At 47.2% G+C, this 22,780-nt stretch overlaps 2 protein-coding genes and 1 long non-coding RNA gene across 4 annotated transcripts in view; 2 read left to right on the top strand and 1 right to left on the bottom strand.

Annotated features, from left to right (window-relative positions):
* LOC309512130 overlaps positions 1-304 on the bottom strand; it is a 2,023-nt gene extending 1,719 nt beyond the window's left edge. The window contains exon 1 of the long non-coding RNA XR_014210909.1: positions 58-304. This is a non-coding gene — a long non-coding RNA (uncharacterized lncRNA). The remainder of the gene's footprint in view (positions 1-57) is intronic.
* The window catches only part of pggt1b (protein geranylgeranyltransferase type I, beta subunit), a 22,101-nt gene extending 13,825 nt beyond the window's left edge, over positions 1-8,276 (top strand). The window contains 5 exon segments of the mRNA XM_082187553.1: positions 311-443; positions 1,987-2,032; positions 4,169-4,353; positions 6,203-6,311; positions 7,574-8,276. Coding sequence (XP_082043679.1) covers positions 311-443; positions 1,987-2,032; positions 4,169-4,353; positions 6,203-6,311; positions 7,574-7,728 — 628 coding nt within the window. The 3' untranslated portion in view covers positions 7,729-8,276.
* A 117-nt stretch (positions 8,277-8,393) lies between these two features.
* Positions 8,394-22,780, top strand: part of trim36 (tripartite motif containing 36) — a 30,486-nt gene continuing 16,099 nt past the window's right edge. The window contains exons 1-5 of one of the 2 annotated variants that reach the window (XM_082187546.1): positions 8,394-9,696; positions 10,621-10,861; positions 16,482-16,825; positions 18,787-18,933; positions 21,958-22,053. In XM_082187546.1, the coding sequence (XP_082043672.1) occupies positions 9,637-9,696; positions 10,621-10,861; positions 16,482-16,825; positions 18,787-18,933; positions 21,958-22,053 (888 nt within the window). In that variant the 5' untranslated portion in view covers positions 8,394-9,636. Of the gene's footprint in view, positions 9,697-9,748; positions 10,217-10,620; positions 10,862-16,481; positions 16,826-18,786; positions 18,934-21,957; positions 22,054-22,780 lie in introns of those variants that run through there. The other variant, XM_082187547.1, reaches the window with a different exon arrangement.

The following is a 22,780-nucleotide window of genomic DNA, read 5'->3' as shown; positions in this document are numbered from 1 at the left end:
GTCTGGAGGGCCTGAGAGCTCTGCAGCTGGAGGACGGCAGGTCACCACCTCACACACACCTGACCCTCACACACAGCTGACACACACCTGACCCTTACACCCACCTGGGGGACGACCTGAGCCGCGTCAGGAGAGAGGCGTGTGTGGAGGGCCTGAGAGCTCTGCAGCTGTAGGACGGCAGGTCACCACCTTATACACACCTTACACACACCTGACCTTCCTCACTCTCCTTACACACACCTGACCTTCCTCCTTCTCCTTACACATGTGTGTTATCAGGGTCTGAATGTGTGTGTGTTTCTGCCTGCAGCTTCTACGCCGTCCCAGAAGGCAGTGAGAACGACATGAGGTTTGTGTACTGTGCCGCCTGCATTTGCTACATGTTGGATGACTGGACTGGGATGGACTGCCAGAGAGCCATCGACTACATCCGGAGGAGCACAGTGAGTACCACAGTCCCCTCCTCCTCCCGTAACTCCATTCTCGGCACAGTGAGTCCCACAATCCCCTCCTCAATCCTGCAACTCCATCCTCGGCACAGTGAGTCCCACAATCCCCTCCTCAATCCTGCAACTCCATCCTCGGCACAGTGAGTCCCACAATCCCCTCCTCCTCCCGTAACTCCATCCTCGGCATAGTGAGTCCCACAATCCCTTCCTCCCGTAACTTAATACTCGGCACAGTGAGTCTCACAATCCCCTCCTCCTCCTCCCCCTCCCGTAACTCAATCCTCGGCACAGTGAGTCTCACAATTCCCTCCTCCTCCCGTAACTCAATCCTCGGCACAGTGAGTCCCACAATCCCCTCCTCCTCCCGTAACTCAATCCTCGGCACAGTGAGTCCCACAATCCCCTCCTCCCGTAACTCAATCCTCGGCACAGTGAGTCCCACAATCCCTTCCTCCCGTAACTTAATACTCGGCACAGTGAGTCTCACAATCCCCTCCTCCTCCTCCCCCTCCCGTAACTCAATCCTCGGCACAGTGAGTCTCACAATTCCCTCCTCCTCCCGTAACTCAATCCTCGGCACAGTGAGTCCCACAATCCCCTCCTCCTCCCGTAACTCAATCCTCGGCACAGTGAGTCCCACAATCCCCTCCTCCCGTAACTCAATCCTCGGCACAGTGAGTCCCACAATCCCCTCCTCCTCCAGTAACTCCATCCTCGGCACAGTGACTCCCACAATCCCCTCCTCCTCCAGTAACTCCATCCTCGGCACAGTGACTCCCACAATCCCCTCCTCCTCCAGTAACTCCATCCTCTGCACAGTGACTCCCACAATCCCCTCCTCCTTCCGTAACTCCATCCTCGGCACAGTGAGTCCCACAATCCCCTCTCCTCCCGTAACTCCATCCTCGGCACAGTGAGTCTCACAATCCCCTCCTCAATCCTGTCACTCAATCCTCGGCACAGTGAATCCCACAATCCCCTCCTCCTGTAACTCAATCCTCGGCACAGTGATTCCCACAATCCCCTCCTCCTTCCGTAACTCCATCCTCGGCACAGTGAGTCCCACAATCCCCTCCTCCCGTAACTCAATCCTCACCGCTATCCTGGAGCAAAAACACACTTGCCTTCACTCCCTGATCTTCAGCGGACAGGGTCAGTCGGGCTCAAAGGTAGAGCCGAGGGGAGCATGATGTAATCCAGTGTCTTCCTGCTATAAAAGGAGTAAATCTGCTTTTTGACTCCGGCTAGTTCAGGACAGGCAGTGAGTGCAGGTCATCATAAACATGTGATGTGTTTCAGTACACACAGAAATCATCATTCTCTCATCGTTTTCTTTCTGCGAGACACTAAAGAAGATATTTTGAAGAATGTGAACATTGACTCACTGTATGGACAGAAAAAAATCGTCTTTTGTGTTTTTACAGAAGTAAGAAGGTCATGCAGGAGATGGAGTAAATAATCATATTTGGCTGAACTGATGTTGATCTCTTGATGAACTAGTTTCACTGACCCGCTGTTCGTGTTCTTCCTCCTGCAGTCGTATGACAGTGGGATTGGTCAAGGAGCCGGACTGGAGTCACATGGTGCGTTTACACTGTTTTACACACCCTGAACACTGCTGATAAACGCCTGATCGTTCTGTGAACACCTTCCCAGGAACTCAGTGCAGGAAGTGCTTTCATTCGAGCGCGTCTAAAGAGTTTTCTGAGTTTCAACATCAACATTCACTGTTTGGAGTGTGAAATATTTTACTGATGTGATTCTTGCAGATGTGGAAAGTGTGTTTATGTCCAGTGTTTGCAGTTTGTTAGAACTGAAAATGACTTTCACAAGGCAAATGAAGTGGGATGAATGTGTTCATAACTAATGTTGTAAAGTCTGTCCTGATATAAATGAGATCAGACTGTTTAATCAGGTCTAATATTGACTGAAGGATCAGACTGTTAAACACGCTTTACTGGACCGTCTTGCTTTTATTCAGACGTTTCTCAGTAATAGATGTTTTTTAAAGTGGTTTTTAGAGCATTTTAGAATTTTTGCCATGAATATAGCCTTTATGCTCATATGGCATTTAAAATATATATACTGAATGTAAGTTGCATAAACTTTTAGTTCACAGAACATTTGGAGCCGGGCATCAGTTCAGTGAGTGAGTCGGAGTTGATTCAGTGATTCAGTGCAGAGTCCCGGCTTAGGACCCGAGCAATCCGACTGGTTCAAAGCACGTTTTATGTGTTATCGCTTTAGTGCCTGGTTACAAATCAGATATAACTTTATTATAAAAGTCGTTTGAACTACGTTAAATCGACCATTAATGTCTTTGTTTCATATACTTGTATATAATCGAAGCAATAGATTGTGAAATTGAACATTTCTTGTTCTTAGTGTCTTTTAGTTAGCTGAGATAGTAGCAGAGCATACAGCTACATGCAATTTCTTTCACTTAAACTATATAAATTATCAGGATAAAAATAAAAGATTATTACTTGAACTAAAATTTGATTGATTACATTAAAGCTACACTGTGTGATGTTTTCCCCCATCTAGCAGTGAAATTGTATATGACTACCCAGTGAATATTAGTTTCTGTTCCCTTCAATTTCGAGGGCGTTTTAACTCCTACGGTGGCCGTATTATTCCAAGATTAACATGGCTTCCAGTTCGACTTCGTCCAATTGCGCCTTTACAACTATCACCTGTGATCCGTCGCAGCACAGATTTATGTTAAAAGGGTTAATACTTTTTCACCATTGACGTGAGGAAAAGTAACGCAAGTTATACTAGAGGTCATTCTGGCGTTATGCACAACCATGCTATGGTTAGACAAGCAACTATAAAACTTCGAATTTACACAAATAGGCTGAATTACCTGTCAAGAAGAAAGCAGGCAACTTCAGCGTCCGTTTTAAAATCTTTGCTCCTCATGAGCTCTTTCCATCAAGGAAAAGTTACTCCAGTATTGACTTTGGTCTTGCTGATTTGCCTGTCGCGTTGACGTTTTAATTCTCTCTTTCGCTTCCTTGGCGACTCTGCTACATGTCCTCGAGAATAGGCGTGATCCTCCATCAGCAATCTTTCAAATCTGCCGGCAGTCGCGAGTAATCTCCCCCTCGCATTCGTCTCTGTGTCACTGAGTGTAAAGCGCGAAAGGCGAAGCTTGAATTTACAGATTTGTCCCTCTTTGGCTAATGTAGTTTCAAGATGGAGGGGCAACATGGCGACCGGCATTCGAACCCCTCACCCGTATGTACAGGGTGGGCCATTTATATGGATACACCGTGGTGGCATGGGAGTGGTTGGTGATATTGAGGTCCTGTTTGTGGCACATTAGTATATGTCATGGTCACCACCCATCTTGAGGAGTTTGCCCCCTCACATGTACTGGTGTGCCACAAACGGGACTTTGGTGTCACCAGCCATTCCCATGTTGTTGCGGTGTATCCATATAAATGGCCCACCCTGTACTTTCAATGGCAGATTATAAACTTACGAGAATACTTTATTACTTGAAAGAAGTAAATATACATTAATGAGCACATATATTTTTGGAAGAACTAAGTGTTTTTTGCTAATAATCAACTAAAAAAATCACACAGTGTAGCTTTAAGAGTCGCGAGAACAGCTTTAGATCAGGCATATTACTGGGGTCCTAAGCTGGGACTCATCACTTCACCACACCGTCTCTGATAAGAACTGACTGAATCCGTGTCTCTCCTCAGGTGGGTCCACCTTCTGTGCCGTGGCGTCCCTTTGCATGATGGGAAAGCTGCAGGAGGTGTTCAGCGAGCGCGAGCTGAACCGGATCCGGCGCTGGTGTATCCTCCGACAGCAGAGCGGCTTCCACGGCCGGCCCAACAAACCCGTGGACACGTGCTATTCCTTCTGGGTGGGAGCGACGCTGGAGGTGCGTGCGTCAGTCCGTCACGCGTGTGCTTCTGCAACACGCCTCGTTACCGCGGCGATGAGGCTCATCCAATCACAACGACTGCTTTAGTTTTAAACTTATCATGTAGTTGTTATACTTGTTAAATAACCTGCAGTGATTGTATGTAATATCATTCCCTGAACTAGAGTAACCCTCCTGAATCTGCTGGCGTTCAGTGTGTCGAGCATCGCTAGCGTTGTTAGTGACGTGATCCGTCCGCTAGCACTGAAGAGACATTTCACTGTGTTCCAAAGGTTACGTTTTGTGAAGACATGTGACCAATAGAAGATCGATACCTCACGGTGTGACTCAGCTGAATTAGAAGAACTACCAAACGAGTAGATTTAAGATTTTGTACTTTTTGGGTATGTTTTTAAAGAAGACCTAATATGCCTTTCTCACAGTCGTGATGATGTTTCAGGCTCGACTAGAACAGGTTTTCCTGCTTGAATGTTGATTATTCTCCTCATATTCTCCATTGTTGCGGCTCCTCTCTTCCCAGTCTGTCAGTAACGCCAGAGACCGTCTACGGAGAGCCTTGGCACTTCCTATTAGCCCCATTGTATCGATCTTGGTTGCAGTTCCATTAGAATTCCACTGGAGGTGATCGCGGGCAAGTGCAGACTGAATGGGAGTCTATGGGGCTAGACGGCTAAATGTGTCTCTTTCACCCGATTGCCGTTAAGAAATCTCAAATTTTATTGTAGGTTTTGCCAGTTCAACATGGGTTATAGGTCGAAAATTGAATGAACGAGTACTTATGTCCTTTCGATTTCTTACAGGTTGAGTTGTTGCCCATAACACGCTAGCATTCTGCTAATGAACGCTGATTGGTCAGTGAAGGACTGATTACGACCAGAGATACCGCTTGATGGCATCGTGGCATCCGAAGCAGGACCAGAAACAAACAAAACAAAAACTCATCTAGCACGTGTATTTACCTGTGTCAGCTGTGTTGTCGATGCCTCGAGAGAAAAGAAAGTGCAGAGCGCGAAAGCACCAACGCGACTGAAGGATTGCCGTAAAGCAGTATCTCTGGTCGTACAATGTGTATGACGTCATTGACACTTTAAAAGACTTTTTAAAGCAAATAAGTGACTCTAAAAAATCGAATACCCAGCAATGTGTAATTTCTTTGCATCTCCTTTCGAATACAACATTCAAATTACTAGACAAAAAATTATATCCTGAGAAAAGTGGATTTTGATGGGTATAGCGCCATAGACCTCCATTCATTCTGCACTCGCCTGCGAGCGCCCCCGCATGGACAGAGACGTGTTACTGCAGCCAGTCCAGAAACCGGAAGTAAGCAGAGAGTGCCAATTCTCTTCCTATTAGACATTCTCTGGTAACGCTCTGTGTTTACTTCCTGTCTCTATGAAGCCCCTCCTTCTGTAAAGCACACTGTGCTCTGATTGGTCGGCTGGAGCAGTGTGTTGTGATTGGTCGAGCACTTCGAGGGTGTTTGGGAAATGTCCCGCCCCTTACCATAACACACTACTAACTCACTAAACCAGGCCCCGCCCCTTTATTCTGCGTATGAATTATTATAATGAGGAATATTGTGACGTGTTCGTTCCCGGAAGAAACTCAAGATACAATGGATACGTTTCAGTGTCTGTCGGGTTTAGTGCGAGTGTGTGTTTGAGCGGTTCCTCAGATCATGTGTTGAGGAGAATGAGCTGCTCTTCGTAAGTTCAGTGAACTTTGAAACACCCTAGCAACTGCTTAGCTAACCCCTCGTAGCACACTAACATTAGTGAGGCCTGTCTCAGTGTGTGTTGGTGTGTGTGCTCTGAGTCTAACATGCTCCTCTTGTGTCCCGCAGCTTTTAGACATTTTCCAGCTCACCAACTTCGAGAAGAACCGGAACTACATTCTGTCGACACAGGACCGTCTGGTGGGCGGCTTCGCTAAATGGCCTGACAGTCACCCAGGTGAGGTTACAGTCGCGCTCAGTGCCGCGAGGAGCTTTTGTCAGTCGAAACCAGTGTAACTCAATACAGGAGCTGTGAACATGTGACAGATGAGACTCCAGTTACTGGAGATGAGCTTCATTGTTGCTCCAATAATCAGTGACCTGTAAAATGTGCTTTATTGTCGTCAAACTGCAGAACAACACCGTGCTGAACACACACGCATGAACACACACGCATGAACACACACGCATGAACACACACGCATGAACACACACTGGACACACACGCATGAACACACACGCATGAACACACACTGGACACGGATGAACACACACTGGACACGCATGAACACACACTGGACACACGCATGAACACACACTGGACACACGCATGAACACACACTGGACACACGCATGAACACACACTGGACACACACATGAACAGACACGCATGAACACACTGACTGAACAGACACTGGACACACGCATGAACACACTGGACACACGCATGAACACACACTGGACACACGCATGAACACACACGCATGAACACACACGCATGAACACACGCATGAACACACACACGCATGAACACACACTGGACACACGCATGAACACACACTGGACACACACATGAACAGACACGCATGAACACACTGACTGAACAGACACTGGACACACGCATGAACACACTGGACACACGCATGAACACGCGCATGAACAGACACTGACTGAACAGACACGCATGAACACACTGGACACACGCATGAACACACACGCATGAACACAATGGACACACGCATGGACAGACGCGCATGAACACACACTGGACACGCATGAACACACACTGGACACACGCATGAACACACACTGGACACACGCATGAACGCGCATGAACAGACACTGGACACGCATGAACAGACACTGACTGAACAGACACGCATGAACAGACACTGGACACATGCATGAACAGACACTGACTGAACAGACAGTGACTGAACACACGCGCATGAACACACTGAACCCACACGCATGAACACGCGCATGAACACACGCACACGCGTGAAAAAACACGCCTGAACACGCACGCACGAACACAGAAATATACAGATCTATTTAAAGGCAGTGTTCTACAGATGTCGGCTTGTTTCTCTGCTGCGTACGCTCTGCAGTGCCAGACAGAGAGACCAATGACATCACGGGGTCAGCGTGAATTATTCATGAGCTCTTAAAGGTGCAGTAGCGTCTGCTGAGTGACCGCTTCTGTCTCCTGTGTCTCAGACCCCCTGCACACGTACTTCGGCATCTGTGGCCTGTCTCTGCTCGGGGAAGCGGACCTGCGTAAGGTTCATCCGGCTCTGAACATCAGCGTGAGGGCGTTCGAGACTCTGCAGCAGCTGCACGGGTCCTGGAGGCAGAACCAGACCCGCTCGTGACCTCTGACCTCAGCAGTATCCCCACGTGACTGATGAATAAATCAGCAGATCAGCGTAATCAATTATTAAAGGTAAAACTCGCTCTGTAGTCGTAGGCCACCAGATCCCTGCGCCGGCCAGATCATCTTCCTCTTCAAGCTGTTTATTATTATTTGTGCTGTTTCTGCCTTATGAATCGTGGAAGAGCTCCGGTGAACACCGATACGAGCGCGTCTGGTGTGTGTGTTCCTGGAGTCATACACACTCTATATCTCTGTTTTACACTTCATATGTTCACAAGCAACGTCAGCCTGTTGTTTCTGTTACTCTTCATGTGAAATCATGTTCCTTCAGTGTCCTCTCATGAATGTGCCTCAGATATCTCTACTGTGTGTGTGTGCGTGCGTGTGTGTGTGTGCTATACATATGGCATTTTGACACTTGAATGTGTTTCAAGGATAAAAAAATGAAATTATTTTTTCTATGCTGTAATATCAAGTGTAGAAGTGAAACAGCTCATATTTTATGATGATGTAAAGTTACGAGTGTCAATAAACGAACAGCTTTTATGTCTGAGAATAAGCGTTTCTGACGGTTCTGGTGAGACGGTTCTGACGGTTCTGGCTTTCTCCTCTCAGAACACCAGCATCAACTAACAGCCTTGATTCATCAGAACAAAACCCAATGTTTTCCCTACTTTTGAAAGATTTTACACTTTATCTTCTATTCTATATCTATTATCTTTATAATAAAGTAAAATAAAAAAGTGCATGTACTGTGTGCACACACTCACAGATACACCTACACACTCTCTCTAACACACACAGATACACACACACACACTCTCTATAACACACACAGATACACACACACTATCTCACGCTCTCACACTCTCACTCTCTCACACACACACACACTCACAGATACACCTACACACTCTCTCTAACACACACACTTCCTTATTGTTTGTCTACTGTTTCCCTTTGACTTGAATTATAAAATGTAAGACTGAAGACTTGCACAGAAGTCTTAATGTTTAATATTCACATTATTTGTTTATGCATTAGTCTCGGAGATATACTCTGACTGTAGATGTCGGCCCTATAACGCGTCGTCCAGAAGAATATCCCTGAATAAAACTCTTCCTTTCATCTTATGTGTTTAACGCCTGGATCTCGTGGAATAGGAGAGTTCAGTATTCCAGCGTTGCTTCATCACTTACATCAGGCATTTTGACTTTGGGTTATAAATATAAACACACCTGTGTATGCAGAGGATGATTGTGTAGAATTATGGGTCCAAGGTTGGATGTAAAGTCCAAAAAAAATGAATAACTGAATGTCATGTGACTGAGGGCTTAATAAACATCTGAAGAACAAGTACTATATGAAAGCAAAATATGAAAGAGTTGTGCAATTTCTGATTTACTCAGTTTCAAACTGTTGCTTGTGCTGAGATCTACACAGATCTGCCACACAATACACTAAATCTGCTATAGTTAGAACAATAAATGAGCCACAGCATATATGACATGTTCAATGAGGTAAATCATGTGAATACACACGTGTCACAGCCCATGGTCTTAGACTGTAATACAGTATGTATTGTAATAAACACTGATTCTGTCCTACGACTGTTCCTAGAGTCCGAGCTGTTGATCTGGTGTCTGATTATCTGTGACATGATCAAAGTTTTATTAGATGGCAGATCTACACAAACAAAGAGCTGTCAGTCCCGCGAGGCCACGCCCACAGACCGGGCGAGTGGGCGGAGTCTCGAGTGCTCGTCATCCTCGGTGGAGTGAGTGAGGCGTCTGTGGCTCGCGACAGGCTCTGCTGTGAGGAGGATATAGAGGAGAACACATGAGGAGGATATAGAGAGAACTCATCAATCATATCATTATCTCGGGCTGGGTCATCGGTCATCAGGATGTCGGACTCGGAGATGTCCGAGTTCGCGAGTATAGTGGAGCGCATCGAGAGAGGCGAGGTGAGATGATAAAACACTCGAGCCTGCAGTAATGCGATTAATCACTGTATTATGTTGATGCTTGTCTTTCTCTGTCATGGACAAATAATATTCGCTCATTCATCCGCATCAATATCCCGTGCAAATGACGTCACTTCGTTGTTTTAGATCATTTATATTATAAAAAAAAGACAAAATATATAATTTATAATATTGTGCACTTAAGAGCTCGAAGAAATTGTTGTCGACTTGGATATGAATGATGATTTGTACAATGTATAAATGATGTGCCGTTCTATGGCGGACCCCGCCCCTTATTTAAATACTAAATGGTTTCGCTGCATGGTTGCTATAGTGACGGGCAGTGACTCCGCCCACATTTCGGCTCGTTGTCCACGGTGTCGCGCCGCTCGCGCATTAACGCGCGTCACGTTGTTCGATTCATCCTCTAATTGTGCGAATCTCTCATTTGCGAAGTTGAAACAGGAACGCGGAGTTTGTCTTTCTTCTGCTCGCGATGTCCCGGCGAAGCTCGATCCTGGTGAGTCCGTGAGTCCGCCTCACTTCTTCATCCTCGACAATGAAGCTGCTATTGTTTGCTGAGAGAAAGTTGAACCTATTGTTTTAAATGTATTTTGGAAATGAGGAAAATAAAGGCCTTGTACTTTGTAGACCTTCATCCTCGTCACAGTTTTTTTCCCCACAACTACTAGACAGTCGTACTTTTAGGCTTGGAATAGAAATGCGAAAGTGAACAAGTGGAAGTTCGTTACTTCCCCAAGCGCGCGTGAGCCGCAGAATCATCCGAATCAATCCATCATCTGACTCCTCTGAATCATCTCGCGCTTCTCGAACTACAGCGAAACTCAGCTGTGATGCCGAACTCCGGATGTTTTCACGGTATTATCACTGTGTGTGTGTGTGTGTGTGTGTGTGTGTCGACAGGTGCCGATGAAGAGCATCGAGAGGGAGCTGATCTGTCCGATCTGTAAGGAGTTGTTCACTCAGCCGCTCATCTTGCCCTGTCAGCACAGTGTGTGTCACCGGTGTGTGAAAGACGTGCTCCTGCCGAACCACGAGGACTCCTTCAGCACCGACGCCGGGTCCGAGAGCTCGAACCCGGGCAGCCCTCGCTCCAGAGTCCCGTCCCCGAGCACGGAGAGACTGGACCGGCTGGTGCGATCAGGTAATCCGACTCGACTCCGGATCAACACTCAGAAACCTCACTCGCATTAGTTGGTTTGAGGCTCCTTCCATCCACAATACAGGCCGTTTGATAAAAAATCTACTTTGCATTTGAAATGGATGGAAGTAATGTGATTTAATTTATTTTAATCTAAATAGAAGATTCATGTATCTTATAAGCACTTGTCATTAGAATATTAAAACTGATATGTTTTGTTAACTTTAGACCAAAATTGTTTATTTGTTGTTATCCTCTTAGAATCAGGTGTGAGATCCAAAGCAGATTAAATTACATGAACTCTTTTATGTTTTGGGTCAGTTTTACTGCAGGAATGATTAGTTTTAGTGTCTTTCTTCATCACTTCTTTTATACTGTTGGCTTTCATTGCAGTTTTTTCCCCCAAGAAATGTGATGCTGTTTTCATGTTCGTACAGTCTTTGGTTGTGAATCAGGTTTCACTCCACTTCTGTTGCCGTTTAATCACTGTCAGTGTTGTCGTCTTCTCTCTGTCGCTGCAGCCTCACTGAGGAGGGCGTTTGGAGGGAGAGGTAGATGTGGGTCACGTAATCTCATTAGCTGTAGTGTGTCTCTAGAACTGTGTGCTCATTTCTCTTCTCGATCAGAGAAGCGGCAGCTGCGTAACACACACCCGTGAGCGTATGACAGACGCACTGATCTCTCAGTGACCGTGAGAACCGAAGAGAACCGTGTGTTTAAAGAACAGCAGACGTTGCCCTGGAGCGACTCAGGAATCCACAGCTTCTGTTTCCACCGTTTGTCTCACGCAGAGAGAGAGAATATTGAGACATTTTTCTTTTAGACAACAGCAACCAAATAAACAGCAGTGAACTATAGAACTATAGAACTAGGTTGAATTATTAAATAAGTTCTCGTCAGGTAATAAACGTCCTGTGACCAGTGAGCTTGAGGAGACGTAGTTATTAATCTAAATCTAAAAGCGTTTCAGAACCCGCTCTACCCTTCCGTGTCAAACGCTTCCCTCACCACTAACGATTAACACACTTTAACACACTGGTCTCGCCATCATTAGCCATGTTCTCACTGACAGGCTGATGTGGTTCTGTAGGGACCAGAATGACCTTGTGCTGACGGGCCTGTTTCTGGTCTGAGCATTTATGTTTTTCCCCATCAGTTCCCAGCATGCCGAGCGGCACAGCACACTCACGGCATAAGTACACGCTTTACTTCATCATACACACTCCATCCCTGATCTGAACCCGGCGCTCGTTCAGATGTTGGCCTCGTTCTCGCTCATCATCATCATCATCGTCCGCATGCGTGGCTTCATCATCTGTGCTGCACGTGTGTCTCTGCTGCATCGTACAGTGTGATCTCTTTATTTAGTGTTTGTTTGCATATCACTTCAGATGTTCTGTTTCAAATGCTTGCTGGAGAAGTGATTTCTTTCACCCTAAAATGATTTTCCTGCTTGTGAAGTGGCAAAATCCCACGACACTGACCTGGACAAACAGGAGAGAGAGGCTTCGTCAGACTTTAAAGCTGCAGTGTGTGATGATCTGATCTGCATTGGGGTAACGTTCAGGCTGATCTGCGGTGGGGTTAACGTTCAGGCTGATCTGCGGTGGGGTTAACGTTCAGGCTGATCTGCGGTGATCTGCGGTGGGGTTAACGTTCAGGCTGATCTGCATTGGGGTAATGTTCAGGCTGATCTGCATTGGGGTAATGTTCAGGCTGATCTGCATTGGGGTAACGTTCAGGCTGATCTGCGGTGGGGTTAACGTTCAGGCTGATCTGCGGTGGGGTTAACGTTCAGGCTGATCTGCGGTGGGGTTAACGTTCAGGCTGATCTGCGGTGGGGTTAACGTTCAGGCTGATCTGCGCTGGGGTTAACGTTCAGGCTGATCTGCGCTGGGGTTAACGTTCAGGCTGATCTGCGCTGGGGTTAACGTTCAGGCTGATCTGCGTTGGGGTCAACGTTCAGGCTGATCTGCGTTGGGGTTAACGTTCAGGCTGATCTGCGCTGGGGTCAACGTTCAGGCTGATCTGCGGTGGGGTCAACGTTCAGGCTGATCTGCGCTGGGGTTAACGTTCAGGCTGATCTGCGTTGGGGTTAACGTTCAGGCTGATCTGCGGTGGGGTCAACGTTCAGGCTGATCTGCGGTGGGGTCAACGTTCAGGCTGATCTGCGGTGGGGTCAACGTTCAGGCTGATCTGCGTTGGGGTCAACGTTCAGGCTGATCTGCGCTGGGGTTAACGTTCAGGCTGATCTGCGCTGGGGTTAACGTTCAGGCTGATCTGCATTGGGGTAATGTTCAGGCTGATCTGCATTGGGGTAATGTTCAGGCTGATCTGCATTGGGGTAACGTTCAGGCTGATCTGCGGTGGGGTTAACGTTCAGGCTGATCTGCGGTGGGGTTAACGTTCAGGCTGATCTGCGGTGGGGTTAACGTTCAGGCTGATCTGCGGTGGGGTTAACGTTCAGGCTGATCTGCGCTGGGGTTAACGTTCAGGCTGATCTGCGCTGGGGTTAACGTTCAGGCTGATCTGCGCTGGGGTTAACGTTCAGGCTGATCTGCGTTGGGGTCAACGTTCAGGCTGATCTGCGTTGGGGTTAACGTTCAGGCTGATCTGCGCTGGGGTCAACGTTCAGGCTGATCTGCGGTGGGGTCAACGTTCAGGCTGATCTGCGCTGGGGTTAACGTTCAGGCTGATCTGCGTTGGGGTTAACGTTCAGGCTGATCTGCGGTGGGGTCAACGTTCAGGCTGATCTGCGGTGGGGTCAACGTTCAGGCTGATCTGCGGTGGGGTCAACGTTCAGGCTGATCTGCGTTGGGGTCAACGTTCAGGCTGATCTGCGCTGGGGTTAACGTTCAGGCTGATCTGCGCTGGGGTTAACGTTCAGGCTGATCTGCGCTGGGGTCAACGTTCAGGCTGATCTGCGCTGCGGTTAACGTTCAGGCTGATCTGCGCTGGGGTTAACGTTCAGGCTGATCTGCGCTGGGGTTAACGTTCAGGCTGATCTGCGCTGGGGTTAATGTTCAGAATGTTCAGGCTGATCTGCGCTGGGGTCAACGTTCAGGCTGATCTGCGCTGGGGTCAACGTTCAGGCTGATCTGCGCTGGGGTTAACGTTCAGGCTGATCTGCGCTGGGGTCAACGTTCAGGCTGATCTGCGCTGGGGTCAACGTTCAGGCTGATCTGCGTTGGGGTTAACGTTCAGGCTGATCTGCGCTGGGGTCAACGTTCAGGCTGATCTGCGTTGGGGTCAACGTTCAGGCTGATCTGCGTTGGGGTCAACGTTCAGGCTGATCTGCGCTGGGGTCAACGTTCAGGCTGATCTGCGCTGGGGTCAACGTTCAGGCTGATCTGCGTTGGGGTTAACGTTCAGGCTGATCTGCGTTGGGGTCAACGTTCAGGCTGATCTGCGCTGGGGTCAACGTTCAGGCTGATCTGCGCTGGGGTCAACGTTCAGGCTGATCTGCGTTGGGGTTAACGTTCAGGCTGATCTGCGCTGGGGTCAACGTTCAGGCTGATCTGCGTTGGGGTCAACGTTCAGGCTGATCTGCGTTGGGGTCAACGTTCAGGCTGATCTGCGCTGGGGTCAACGTTCAGGCTGATCTGCGCTGGGGTCAACGTTCAGGCTGATCTGCGCTGGGGTCAACGTTCAGGCTGATCTGCGCTGGGGTCAACGTTCAGGCTGATCTGCGCTGGGGTCAACGTTCAGGCTGATCTGCGTTGGGTTAATCACACTCACAAATGCACATACATGTCTCGAGTTATTCACATTAATAAAGCACGTTTACCTGCAGAATCTGTTTAGCACAACATCTCAAGATGTTATTTATTCTTCTGTATTCTTAGCATTGTAAGCAATATTTTATACAAGTAATATTAGAAATATTTTTAAAGTAATTTTAAAGTTGTTGTTTGAGTCTAGATGTTACGTTAGAAACACCACCTGAAGCAAGAACAAGTAATTGCACAAAAAAACAGATTTCAAATAATTGTTCAGTTTTCAGCTTTCATACCAGAGTGTCCAGAATTTCTGGTTTTGGTTCCGCCCAAGATTTTTAATTACGATGCATCACTAATTGGCTCCTGACGAGCGAAACACTGACTCTTTCATGACATTGTTCTGTTTGTTTAAGCTGGGTCAGGTCAACTTCTATCTCGGCCAGTCACGTGGGTTAGGGGTGGGGCTTCCTGTTTGACTGACCAATGACAGATGGAGTGTTTAGGGAAACCTGTTAGAAAACGATATTTAAATCACCTCTTCAGTTTTGTTTGACAGAAATGACACACTGCAGCTTTAAAAACAGTGACCTCGATCTCATTCATCACTGTGAAATAACGTGTAATCAGTCTGTCGTTCCCTTTTCTCCCCAAAGTGATTCATTTCCATTTTTGACGTGTGTTTGAAGTTTCTCTTGTCCAGATCACTGTCTGCTGTTGTGCTGTTTCCACTGTCTGAGTCTCTCCATCTGTGTCTGACCTTATTGATAGTGCTTTATTTTGCGTGCGTGCGTGTGTGTGTGTGCGAGAGAGTACGAGTGTGTGTTTATGAGTGTGCGTGTGTGCGAGAGAGTACGAGTGTGTGTTTATGTGTGTGTGCGAGAGAGTACGAGTGTGTGTTTATGTGTGTGTGTGAGAGAGTACGAGTGTGTGTTTGTGTGTGTGTGTGTGCGAGAGAGTACGAGTGTGTGTTTATGAGTGTGCGTGTGTGCGAGAGAGTACGAGTGTGTGTTTATGAGTGTGCGTGTGTGCGAGAGAGTACGAGTGTGTGTTTATGTGTGTGTGCGAGAGAGTACGAGTGTGTGTTTATGTGTGTGTGTGAGAGAGTACGAGTGTGTGTTTGTGTGTGTGTGTGTGTGTGCGAGAGTACGAGTGTGTGTTTATGAGTGTGTGTGTGCGAGAGAGTACGAGTGTGTGTGTGTGCGTGCGAGAGAGTGTGCGTGTTTTTGTGTGTGTGTGCATGTGCGTGCAAGAGAGTATGTGCGTGTGTTTGAGTGTGTGTGTGTGTGTGTGTGTGCGCGAGAGAGTACGAGTGTGTGTTTATGAGTGTGTGCATGCGAGAGAGTGTGTGTGTGCGCGCGTGCGTGTGCGCGCGTGCGTGCGTGTGCGTGCGAGAGAGTGTGTGTGTGTGTGTGTGCGTGCGTGTGTGTGCGTGTGTGTGCGTGCGAGAGAGTGTGTGTGTGCGCGTGTGCGTGCGAGAGAGTATGTGCGTGTGTGTGTGTGCGTGCGTGTGTGTGCGTGCGAGAGAGTATGTGCGTGTGTGTGTGTGTGCATGTGCGTGCAAGAGAGTATGTGCGTGTGTTTGAGTGTGTGTGTGTGTGTGCGCGAGAGAGTACGAGTGTGTGTTTATGAGTGTGTGCGTGCGAGAGTGTGTGCGCGCGTGCGTGCGTGCGAGAGAGTATGTGCGTGTGTGTGTGTGTGCATGTGCGTGCAAGAGAGTATGTGCGTGTGTTTGAGTGTGTGTGTGTGCGCGAGAGAGTACGAGTGTGTGTTTATGAGTGTGTGCGTGCGAGAGTGTGTGTGTGCGTGTGCGCGCGTGCGTGTGCGTGCGAGAGAGTATGTGCGTGTGTGTGTGTGTGCCGTCCACTTCTACCCCGTTCCTCTGACTGGGTTCTCGTGTTGCTCAGGCTCCATCTCTTCTCCCGGTTGGAGGCGCTCCTCCGTCACTCCCCGCGTCACCACGTTCCCGTGTCCCGGGTGTCAGCATGACATCGACCTCGGGGAGCGCGGGATCAGCATGCTCTTCAGGAACTTCACGCTGGAGAGTATCGTGGAGCGCTACCGTCAGGCGGCCCGCGCGGCCGTGGCCATCATGTGCGGAGCGTGTAAGCCGCCGCCCCACGAGGCCACCAAGAGCTGCATGGACTGCAGGGCCAGCTACTGCAACGAGTGCTTCAAGCTGCACCACCCTTGGGGGACCCCCAAAGCCCAGCACGAGTACGTGGGACCCACCACCAACTTCAGGCCCAAGGTACCCCACACTCCTCTCTCTCTGGCATCTACGCCTGCAACTCACGACTATTTTGAGAATCGAATTGTTGGCCGATTATTTCTTCGATTAATCGACTAATCAGATTTTTTAAAAGCCCAATTTTCTTTTCTTTTTTTCAAAACGCACTTTTCCACGTTCTGGCCAAAGCTGTCCTTCAGGCCCACTGAATGCTATAGTGAGTTTATCTATATCTGAGCTGTAAAGCAAAAGGACAGTTTAAATCATTACATTAAAAATGAAGATAATAAAGATAATAAATAAAAATAAAAACACAAACTCAGTGTTAACAGAGGAATGTTCTGCAGGAACACACACACTCACTCTGGACACCGTAACATGAATTGAATTGAATTGAATTGAAAAACTTTATTAATCCCAGTAGGGAAACTAATTTGCTACCAACCATACAGCCATCAGACACGATACACAACTAACAGACAAGTACATAATTCTGGATTAATAGACGACTACTAGCCTAAGCGCTGATTACGAGACACAATTTGAGAGATTCATTTTCACAATCAACAAATACTAAAAACAACACTTTAAGAGACAAGAATAATACTCAACAATCAGCAATGTTGGTTAAAAAATCTGACCGCTGCTGGAACAAAAGACCTTCTCATGCGCTCACTAGAGCACCGTGGCATTATCAGTCGCTCACTAAAAGAGCTTCTGAGACCTTTAAACAAATTGTGCAGTGGATGGCCTTCAAAAAGCAGGACCATTTTTAATTTGGAACTAATCCTCTTCTCAACAGTAATCTCTAAAACATCTGGATTAAGACCAATAACTGAACCTGCTCTCTTGATTAGCTTATTTATCCTATTTTTGTCCTCAGCAGATATACTGCCCCCCCAGACAAGTACAGCATAGAAAAGAACACTGGCTAAAATCCCTTGATAAAAGACATTTAAGAACTTTGTGCTTATGTTGAATGATCTGAGTTTTCTCAAAAAGAAAAGTCTCGACTGAGCCTTCTTCATTAAAACATTAGTATTCTCTTTCCAGTTTAGTTTGTCATCCACATAGACACCTAAATATTTATATGACTTCACAATTTCAATCACCTGACCATTAATTGTAACTGGAAGGACCTTCTCTTTTTTCTTTCTAAAATCAATCACAAGTTCCTTAGTTTTCCCTACGTTCAATTTCAAAAAATTTGTCTCACACCAGTTGTAAAAAGACTGCACCTCCCTTCTATAGGCAAGATCATCATCCTGATTAAGTAGACCCACTAAAGCAGTGTCATCAGAGAATTTTTGTACCCAGCAAGATGATTGACTATGCCTATAGTCAGCAGTATAAAGTGAAAACAAAAATGGGGATAAAACTGTACCCTGAGGTGCTCCTGTGTTAGTTAGAATAGTATCAGAATATTTGTTACCGATCCTAACAAACATGTCACATGCCGTTATCCCTTTACATTTCCCACTCTCATAAATACTTGCATTACGAATACTTTAATGTTGACGTTTAAACCTAAATTTAACGTCCAACAAACATATTTCAGCTCAATTAATATTTTTGCGATGAATATTAATTGTCTTCCTCTGTTTGATGTGCATGCGCTCGTTCAGTGAAGTCTGAGTTTAACGCTGTCAGGACGAGCCTTCATGCAAAATGGAAATACTCGCGTGAATTTGTGGCACTTACAGATATAACCGTATGATGAAGGTTTAGCGCTGAGGAAACGTATCACACATTAAACGGCACACGCATCTGTGAAAGCGCCTGACAGGCTAGTCATGTTTTGGGCAGCTTGGATCCCGCCCCTGTCCCGCACCAGCTCACTCTGTTTCCAACACGGTTTATGATGCATCTTGTCCATGTGTGTTATTCAGTGCTGAAATTAGACGTAACTAGCGGTAGTTTTCTGCACAGTGGATATTAGTACTGTCAGTCATGATCTCATCCATTGCTCCCTCATATCGCAGGTGCTGATGTGTCCCGAGCACGAGATGGAGAAGGTGAACATGTACTGTGAGGTGTGCCGGCGTCCCGTGTGTCATCTCTGCAAACTCGGAGGATCTCACGCTAACCACAGAGTCACTTCCATGAGCAGCGCCTACAAGATCCTCAAGGTACGTCCCGTTAAATATCCATCGAGCCAACATCGGGTCAGTCTGTCCTTGCTCAGAAGAACTTCAGAAGATCTGCATTTTCTTATTATTTTATGTTTCCCGAGGTGCACTTATAATGTTAGTAGGATTTTTTTTTACTAAAAAGGGGCTTAAGGGGCTTTTATATAATTTAATATGTTTCTACTTTATGGGTAAATGTTTCCAGAGCTGCCACTCTAAATTTATTTGCACAATGTGAATAAAGTAACTTATTCTTACTTGTAATGTAAAGTCTATCATGGGGTGGTGGGGGTGGCGCAATGGATAAGACACATGCCTTTGGTGTGAGAGAACCGGGTTCGAATCCACTGTGAGACACCAATGTCTCCCTGAGCAAGACACTTAACCCCTAGTTGCTCCAGAGGCGTGCGACCTCTGACATAGCAATTGTAAGTCGCTTTGGATAAAAGCGTCAGCTAAATGAATAAATGTAAATGTAAAATCATAATTTAGAAATAAATGCTAATTTTTCCACCCTGATTTTAATCCTCTCACTTGAACAAATACATTTTGAATTGAATAAATGAGCAGGTCTGATTTAAGACTTCAGTGTAAACGCCCACTGCTGTGATTGGCTGTGAGACCTCAGTGTAAACGGCCACTGCTGTGATTGGCTGTGAGACCTCAGTGTAAACGCCCACTGCTGTGATTGGCTGTGAGACCTCAGTGTAAACGGCCACTGCTGTGATTGGCTGTGAGACTTCAGTGTAAACGCCCACTGCTGTGATTGGCTGTGAGACTTCAGTGTAAACACCAACTGCTGTGATTGGCTCTGAGACTTCAGTGTAAACGCCCACTGCTGTGATTGGCTGTGAGACCTCAGTGTAAACGGCCACTGCTGTGATTGGCTGTGAGACCTCAGTGTAAACGCCCACTGCTGTGATTGGCTGTGAGACCTCAGTGTAAACGCCCACTGCTGTGATTGGCTGTGAGACTTCAGTGTAAACGCCCACTGCTGTGATTGGCTGTGAGACTTCAGTGTAAACACCAACTGCTGTGATTGGCTCTGAGACTTCAGTGTAAACACCAACTGCTGTGATTGGCTCTGAGACTTCAGTGTAAACACCCACTGTGTGATTGGCTGTGAGACTTCAGTGTAAACGACCACTGCTATGATTGGCTTTGAGACTTCAGTGTAATCGCCCACTGCTGTGATTGGCTGTGAGACTTCAGTGTAATCGCCCACTGCTGTGATTGGCTGTGAGACTTCAGTGTAAACGCCCACTGCTGTGATTAGCTGTGAGACCTCAATGTAAACGCCCACTGCTGTGATTGGCTTTGAGACTTCAGTGTAATCGCCCACTGCTGTGATTGGCTGTGAGACTTCAGTGTAAACGACCACTGCTATGATTGGCTTTGAGACTTCAGTGTAAACACCAACTGCTGTGATTGGCTCTGAGACTTCAGTGTAAACACCCACTGCTGTGATTGGCTGTGAGACTTCAGTGTAAACGCTCACTGCTGTGATTGGCTGTGAGACCTCAGTGTAAACGGCCACTGCTGTGATTGGCTGTGAGACCTCAGTGTAAACGCCCACTGCTGTGATTGGCTGTGAGACCTCAGTGTAAACGGCCACTGCTGTGATTGGCTGTGAGACCTCAGTGTAAACGGCCACTGCTGTGATTGGCTGTGAGACCTCAGTGTAAACGCCCACTGCTGTGATTGGCTGTGAGACTTCAGTGTAAACGCCCACTGCTGTGATTGGCTGTGAGACTTCAGTGTAAACACCAACTGCTGTGATTGGCTCTGAGACTTCAGTGTAAACACCCACTGTGTGATTGGCTGTGAGACTTCAGTGTAAACGCCCACTGCTGTGATTGGCTGTGAGACTTCAGTGTAAACACCAACTGCTGTGATTGGCTCTGAGACTTCAGTGTAAACACCCACTGTGTGATTGGCTGTGAGACTTCAGTGTAAACGCCCACTGCTGTGATTGGCTGTGAGACTTCAGTGTAAACGCCCACTGTTGTGATTGGCTGTGAGACTTCAGTGTAAACACCAACTGCTGTGATTGGCTCTGAGACTTCAGTGTAAACACCCACTGTGTGATTGGCTGTGAGACTTCAGTGTAAACGACCACTGCTATGATTGGCTTTGAGACTTCAGTGTAATCGCCCACTGCTGTGATTGGCTGTGAGACTTCAGTGTAATCGCCCACTGCTGTGATTGGCTGTGAGACTTCAGTGTAAACGACCACTGCTATGATTGGCTTTGAGACTTCAGTGTAATCGCCCACTGTGTGATTGGCTGTGAGACTTCAGTGTAAACGACCACTGCTATGATTGGCTTTGAGACTTCAGTGTAATCGCCCACTGCTGTGATTGGCTGTGAGACTTCAGTGTAATCGCCCACTGCTGTGATTGGCTGTGAGACTTCAGTGTAATCGCCCACTGCTGTGATTGGCTGTGAGACTTCAGTGTAAACGACCACTGCTGTGATTGGCTGTGAGACTTCAGTGTAAACGCCCGCTGCTGTGATTGGCTGTGAGACTTCAGTGTAAACGCCCACTGCTGTGATTGGCTGTGAGACCTCAATGTAAACGCCCACTGCTGTGATTGGCTAATATCTCTACATGTGGAACTCTTTTGAAAAACTTTACTATGTTTTTACTCTTCCAGCTGCTGAAAAGTGATTATCATTATATTTACATCTGGTCATTTTGGTAGCTTGGTTTCAGTTAAAGCTGGATTAAGTGGTTAGGGTTTTTATAGCACAATTTACGACCCCTAAATTATTCATGTGTCCTCCTGAGCTGAAAACAAGCGCTCGTGTTTCTGGTGAATAGATGTGCCTGCGAGGGCCCGTGATTAAGAGGTCAGAAATATCAGACGACTGTAAACGAGCCGTGGCTCATCCATGTTTAATGTGATCATCTCCATCTTATGATGTTCTGTCCGGCGTCTCACAGAAGCTGGGTTATGTTTCTCACTGGCCGGAAATCGAGTTTTCCACTGTGTTCTACTGGGCTTTACTCTCTGCCAACAGGAGAAGCTGTCGAAGAGTATCCATTACTTAATTAGCAAAGAAGACCAAGTGAGGACTCAGATTTCTGAACTGGAAGTGATGATCAATCACACAGAGGTAAGAGGCCTGTTCCTGCTTGATCCTGATTGGTTGAGCTTCCAGAAACGTCTCGTTTAGCTGAGCTGATTTATGATCCCTCAATCATGTTCATTATTGTTTTATTACTTTGATATTATATTTTCCCCGTATCACACATCCCTCTCCGTGTGTGTGTTGTTGCACCCCTCTCCGTGTGTGTGTGTGTTGTTGCACCCCTCTCCGTGTGTGTGTGTGTTGTTGCACCCCTCTCCGTGTGTGTGTGTGTGTGTTGTTGCACCCCTGTCCGTGTGTGTGTGTGTGTGTTGTTGCACCCCTGTCCGTGTGTGTGTGTGTGTGTGTGTGTGTGTTGTTGCACCCCTCTCCGTGTGTGTGTGTGTGTGTTGTTGCACCCCTCTCCGTGTGTGTGTGTGTGTGTTGTTGCACCCCTCTCCGTGTGTGTGTGTGTGTTGTTGCACCCCTCTACGTGTGTGTGTGTGTGTTGTTGCACCCCTCTCCGTGTGTGTGTGTGTTGTTGCACCCCTCTCCGTGTGTGTGTGTGTGTGTGTGTTGTTGCACCCCTCTCCGTGTGTGTGTTGTTGCACCCCTCTCCGCGTGTGTGTGTGTGTGTGTTGTTGCACCCCTCTCCGCGTGTGTGTGTGTGTGTGTGTTGTTGCACCCCTCTCCGCGTGTGTGCGTGTGTGTGTGTGTGTTGTTGCACCCCTCTCCGCGTGTGTGTGTGTTGTTGCACCCCTCTCCGCGTGTGTGT

The sequence above is a fragment of the Leuciscus leuciscus genome, assembly GCF_965113295.1.
Source record: "Leuciscus leuciscus genome assembly, chromosome: 13".
NCBI classification, from domain to species: Eukaryota; Metazoa; Chordata; class Actinopteri; order Cypriniformes; family Leuciscidae; genus Leuciscus; species Leuciscus leuciscus.
Note: the sequence above shows the minus strand (reverse complement) of the source record. Positions and strands in the feature narration are given on the sequence as shown.